Consider the following 6325-nt stretch of genomic DNA (forward strand, 5'->3'; position numbering starts at 1 on the left):
CAAGTCTGAGCTGCGATGTCAGGTGCGAAAATGCAGCCTTTGTCTTGATCTGTATGTTTGTGTCTGGTAGTGAAATACCTTGCAGCATCATGTGACAACATGAAATTCAAACGACATGTACTCCCCCTCCCCCCCGCCCCGAGCTTTTTAATTGAGTTTTGATTCTAAGCCGTGGCAGAGTGACCTTAACATTCAAGTGTTCTGTTTGGGTTGCTTTCCTTCTTTAGATTGAAGGTTTCCTGGAGGAGCAATTTGTTAAGCTATTCTATTTAAATGTAAAATGCACTAGCATAACCAAGGACAATGCTTGATAGCTTTGCATTTACATTTCATTAGTCTTATGTAGTAGAATAGATGGTCTTGTGTGTGTGTATATATTATATCTGTGTATATTTATATACACATGTACATATACATGATTCTCTTAACTGTTTTGTGTTTAGAGCTACACCTTCTGTAACTTTTTGGGGTTTATCGTTTTGTTTTTAGGGTCTCAATTTCAGTGGAGCAGATCTTTCACGTCTAGATCTTCGATACATAAACTTCAAGATGGCTAACCTAAGCCGTTGCAACCTAGCACACGCCAACCTGTGCTGTGCAAATCTCGAAAGAGCTGACCTCTCCGGATCAGTGCTTGATGTAAGAATTGCTGCATCTTGGAAAGTCTGGGCTGTCCTTTAGTAATTTTAAGGGAAGAGGAATTGGAACAAGCAGATAAGTGTAAAACATGTAGTTCTTCAATATTTTCTGCAATTGTTCTAGCTAGATCACTTCAAAAGCTTTTTGAAGCTATCTTAAGTTAAAAAAAGGAAAAAAAGGGCAGTGGGTGAGAATTATCTGCCTTCCTGATGATAGAGAAGTAATACTATAGCAAGTTCTTACACTTCCTCACAGTTACAAGGCTGTTGTGCTTTAATAGGATTCACTTCCGAAACAGAAATGAAAACTATACTCTGATCACTTTCAGTATTGTTCATCTTTGCACTTTTATGAATCTCACTGACATGTCTGTCCTATCAGTGTGCAAACCTTCAAGGGGTAAAGATGCTGTGTTCCAACGCAGAAGGAGCATCTCTAAAAGGGTGCAATTTTGAAGATCCGTCAGGCCTTAAAGCTAATTTGGAAGGTAAGAATTTTTTGCCTGTTAGGTACTTTGTGGAAACTGAACCGTGTGTTTGTAAATCTATATGGCATGTGAAAGGTTTAGCTGTGGTTTGTACGATCCATGTTTTCATGAGAAGAGGCCACAAATACCGGACTGAGTGTGTGACTGTATTATCATTAAATTCCAAGTTGTACTTTGACCTCTATCAATTTAGATGGCTCTGAGGAAGCATCATTCTGGAGTTACTGTGTTTCTGACTTTTTCCTCATAAAACTTTTTGTGTGTTTTAGGTGCTAACCTGAAAGGTGTTGACATGGAAGGCAGTCAAATGACAGGAATTAATCTAAGAGTTGCAACGCTGAAAAATGCAAAACTAAAAAATTGTAATCTTAGAGGAGCAACTTTGGCAGGAACTGATTTGGAAGTGAGTTATGATGCATTTTACATACTAACTAGTCAACTGATAAAATTTTGGGGATTGCTGGCTTTTGGCTGAGTTCTGCAGCTTCAAACTAGACAGAGTGCACTAGTCTTTTTCCAGTCTTAGTGAGGTAGGGATGATCTAGGGAATCACATTTCATTCTAGCCTCAGTTTGGAAGATGAGGCTGAAGTCTTGGATTTTGCAAGCACCTCAAAGCCACAGGAATGGCTTGTATCATCTTGAAAGTGATGCATGGAAATACTGCTAAACTTAACTCTTAGTGTGAGATCATGCCATCACTGAAGAACTGAAGAGAAATGCAGTTGCCTGGGTTTGTGGTTTGTTTTTTTTTTGATCCTGGGACATCATTTGTAGAATAATGATGGAATCTTACCTGACTGATGGCATGTGATACACTGCTGTCTCTATTACTTAGAAAGACAAATTAGCTCATTTTGCAGGCTGTATACATGGCTGTTCTTCCTCAAGTACTAGAGAAGTATTCAGAGTGAGGTCTGGTGAGATTGCAAGAGGCAGCTTCTTTCTAGCTTTGTTCAGCAAGCATTAGTAATGCCTGGAAGATAATTTGATATAAAGAGTGTAGTGTAAATCTAACAACTTAAAAATAAATCCAGCTGTTACTGTGATAAAGAACTACTTTCTTACAAGAAGTAACTAAAACTCTAAACTAGAGTGATAGACTAGAAGTTTACACTGAAATTTATGGAAGTATATGTGGTTTCTGTATAAATGTAGTTAAGGTGAAGTTTTGAACTAAGTTCTGGGTATATTCAATTAACATTTAATTTTTCTTTTACCCTTTAGAATTGTGATCTATCAGGTTGTGATCTACAAGAAGCTAATTTGAGGGGATCTAATGTAAAAGGAGCTATCTTTGAAGAGATGCTGACACCTTTGCACATGTCTCAGAGCGTCAGATAGGGAAGTGAATATGCCGAAGAGGAAGGAATCAAAACATTTATTGTGACTTCCTTCTCCTCCTCCCCTTATTCAGTTAGAAGTAGACAACTTACATTTGCAGTAGTGCCTAAGTAAACTCTTCTTTGATCACTTTTGGGGGAGGGAGCTTTCTGAACAGAGTGAGGAAGTGGGCTGGTTCTAGAACCAGAATGTGTGGCCGGTTTGGGGGGGAGGGTTAAATAGATTCATTGTTTAGCATTGCCTCACTTTGGAATGCATTTTAATTTATAAAGCACAATATATGCAATTCTATTTATTAAATCTGTAGCTGCAATATGAATAGAAAATGTTATTCATGTATAGTAGCAACAAAGTTCAGGTTTACAGTTACACTAGTGTATTTACAGTTAGTTTCTTCATTCATGCACAGTGTATTAAATGACAGATGTGGTTTAGACAATGTCCACAGGATGTTTCAGGTACTCTTTTCTTCTGGGGTGAAAACAGTAGTTAATTGTCGTCATAAGTAATATATTGCCTTGTAGTAGTTTGAATGCAGGTGTAGAACAGCTTTATCATCTTCTAAAATGTGCAGTGGAAACTGCTTCCACCGAAGGGATCTGCGTACACAGCAGATGTAGTTACAACTAAAACACCCCTGTTTGGAAATTGGATGGCTTATTTAATCCTTTCCAAATTAGTGTGAAATTGCACTATCAATCACAGCTGGTAAGAAAAATTCTCTTGCTTTCAAATGTCCTACCCACTACAAACTGGAGTACCTGTAGTTTTTTCATTCTTTGTGGGGAATTAAGTGTACATAGGAAAATACAATACTGTCGCCAAAGTAGAGATAAGCATTGGGGCCACAGCACATGCTCTGTCCTCCCGTCATTACTCCAGTATATGAATAAACAGCACCTGTTTCCTCTCAATGTACTATGCAAATACTCTTGTACACTGAATCCTCGAAAGCATGGGCATAATCCCTTTCCCAGCCAGATCTTAGTATTCCACTTTGGGCATGCTTAAAGTGGCTGTAAAAGCGTCTTGCACAGGGCAAAGTGCCCTTTCCACAACTGCTTTACCTGTGAGCAAATAGGGAACTATGTGACTTCTGCAGTGCAGAAAGCCTCACAGCAGCTCTTTAAGTCGTGGTGCACTTCATCTAATAAGCTGTTTCCACTGTAGTATCAATCTAGTTCTCATCTAACAAAACATTTATTTTATACACAATCAAAAAGCACAGGAAGAAACTATACCAAAAAACCCAGGTGCATCAAGAACTCTTACCTCAGATGCTTACTTAAAACACCCCAAAGTTAAAACTAACCTTGAATCTAAGGAGATACAGCTATTACTGGAAGTTAAGAACAAATGTATCTTAAAACTTACAGAATGTGACACTGTTAGCAGTGGTTTGAGTTCCACAGTTACTTCAGTGGGTTGCCTTTTACTTGCAGTGCAGATTTCCAGTCCTCTGAACAAAAGTCTTGTTGTCTCAGTATGTTGTTATGCAAATGCTGCTTTGCCATCAATCTAGAAAGATTAGTTCAGGACCAGTATACGAGTTATTTGGGGGGAATTGCAGGATTCTCCCTTATTTTCAAGTTGGGTTGACTCAGGCATATGACATGAACTTCCGGGACTCAAAATCCCACAGCCATGTGGTTCAGAATTGGGATTTTATTTCCTCCTGATTCCCAGGCCTCTTGATCTGGCTCTAGGACAACACTGTATCCTCAGTGAAATACACCTATAGATTCGAGGGAAATATTTCAGCCTGATTTTGGAGTCCTTTCTCCCACCTCATCGCTTTCATTGAGAGTGATGTATATGTTGCAGTAGAAGAAGATTCCTAGGGCTAGAGAAATAAATGAATTATTTTTCTTTATCATATTTTGTAGCTGGCAGAAGTAAAATATTGTATGGAAAAAATCTATTTTCATAATCACTGTGTATAAAATATATTTGAACTTTCACTGAAGCACTATGTTTTGAATAATCACAGCATGTGGCATCATTCATTCACAGATGAATTTAAGGTACCTCTTTTGCTATGACAAAGCTGTATGAGTAGCCCAAAGTGGCCTATTCAGAAATCGCAGGTTCCAGCCTAATTTAAATTGCATTAATAAAAGTGTGAAATATAAAAGTGTCTTGACTGTCTTAATTTAAAAAAACAATCTCAATCTTATCTGACTTCTATGGGAAGGACAGCGAGTTAGAAGAAAACGCAATTTTTAACTTTGATAGCTCCTTACATACAAACTTAAAAATACTGTACCTATAGTTGGTTTTGCCCTTCATGAGACCTTGGCTGTCACCTTAGCCTGGATTTGTATGTGACAGTGCTTTCTCAAATGGCCTACTACTTGCAAACTGGGAATTATCCACGCTTGAGTATTTACTTTATGAGAAGACTGAGTTTTAGATGTCCTTACTTCTGCACAGGCAATTTGCACTATGGCAGAAAGCAAAAGAATTTTTGCTTTCAAGCATAAAGCTTACCTGCTAGAAAAACAAATAAGTGTACCTTGTGTTGCGGGGATTGCTGCAATGTTTCCATACATTCACTTTGAGAACTTTCATGGGGTTTTTTTGACTTGTCATTCATCTACCACACTTTTCAGCTTTTCTTTGTCACCACCCTTCATATTTGCTTAATAAAATAATTGGAGTCAGAAGTCATTAACCACAATTTACATAGGTATGTGCACTATTTAAAACACTCAAAGAGATTATCATCGCACAGCACAAGCAGCTAAACTGTGTGTTACTTAATAAGGAAGTGCTAAAGCACTTCTGGAAGAAAAAAAAACTCTCCTCGACTTTGGTCTATTAAGTGCTCATGGTTTCAGTCTAATATAAACTCAGTGGCACACCAGTGATAACACAAATACAGCACATCTGCGTAAGTGCTGTAGAGCACCCTGAGAACAAAATTGGAAAAAATCTAGTTCCTTCTTCAGTTTCTCACCTCCAGTACACTTCTTTGGGTTAGGAATGCTGCCTAAAAAGCCTAAGAGACTCTATAGGTTAGGATATGCCTTTCCAAAACTTCTGATAAAAGAGAGGTCTTGATTCTTGGAATGGGAATCCACAAGCCCAGGTTTTCCTGACAAGTCCTTGACTTCGCATAGGTACTTAACAGCATGGGCAGGCATTAAGATTTCTCTCCCCAAAACAGAAAAACTAGTGCACTTGAAGGTGTGGGAGCTCTTCCGTTTGTATCAACCATACTCCAGTGTCTGAAAAGTGAAGAGAGGTCACGTGATAAAAACCCAGCTTCACACTTGGATTTTTTTTGAGCGCACAAAGCTGGCACCTGCCAGACAAGCCCAGACTGAAGCACTCCCAGACCTTGTATCAGACTTCCATTCAGACTCTGCCTCTGCCAAAATCAGAGTAGTTTTTTGGTTTCCTTAACACAGGGCCGTAGAAGTATTTGTGGGCAAACAAAAAGAGCTGTAATCTTTTTTTAAACCTCCCAGCTCCTTGATTAACTCCCCTAGTTTTAGTTGGGATAGAGTTAATTTTCTTCATAGCAGCTGGTATAGTACTGTGTTTTGGATTTAGGATGAGAATAATAGGTGTTGCTGAGCAGTGCTCACACTAAGTCAAGGACTTTTCAGCTTCTCATACTGCCCTGCCAGCGAGTGGGCTGGGGGTGCACAAGGAGTTGGGAGGGGGCACAGCCGGGACAGCTGACCCCAACTGACCAAGGGGATATCCCATACCATATGACATCATGCTCAGCATATAAAGCTGGGGGAAGAAGAAGGAAGGGGGGGATGTTTGGAGTGATGGCGTTTGTCTTCCCAAGTCACCTTCACGTATGATGGAGCCCTGCTTTCCTGGGGATGGCTGAACACCT

At 39.2% G+C, this 6325-nt stretch overlaps 1 protein-coding gene across 1 annotated transcript in view; it reads left to right on the plus strand.

The window, feature by feature from the left end:
* Nucleotides 1–2551, plus strand: part of KCTD9 (potassium channel tetramerization domain containing 9) — a gene marked incomplete at its 5' end in the record, with an annotated part of 6559 nt that extends 4008 nt beyond the window's left edge. The window contains 5 exon segments of the mRNA XM_009584393.1: nt 1–22; nt 490–639; nt 1021–1126; nt 1396–1529; nt 2353–2551. The exon segment at nt 1–22 is cut by the window's left edge and continues 18 nt beyond it. Coding sequence (XP_009582688.1) covers nt 1–22; nt 490–639; nt 1021–1126; nt 1396–1529; nt 2353–2469 — 529 coding nt within the window.
* Nucleotides 2552–6325: the final 3774 nt, after the last annotated feature.

The sequence above is a fragment of the Fulmarus glacialis genome, unplaced genomic scaffold (genome assembly GCF_000690835.1).
Source record: "Fulmarus glacialis isolate BGI_N327 unplaced genomic scaffold, ASM69083v1 scaffold42898, whole genome shotgun sequence".
NCBI classification, from domain to species: Eukaryota; Metazoa; Chordata; class Aves; order Procellariiformes; family Procellariidae; genus Fulmarus; species Fulmarus glacialis.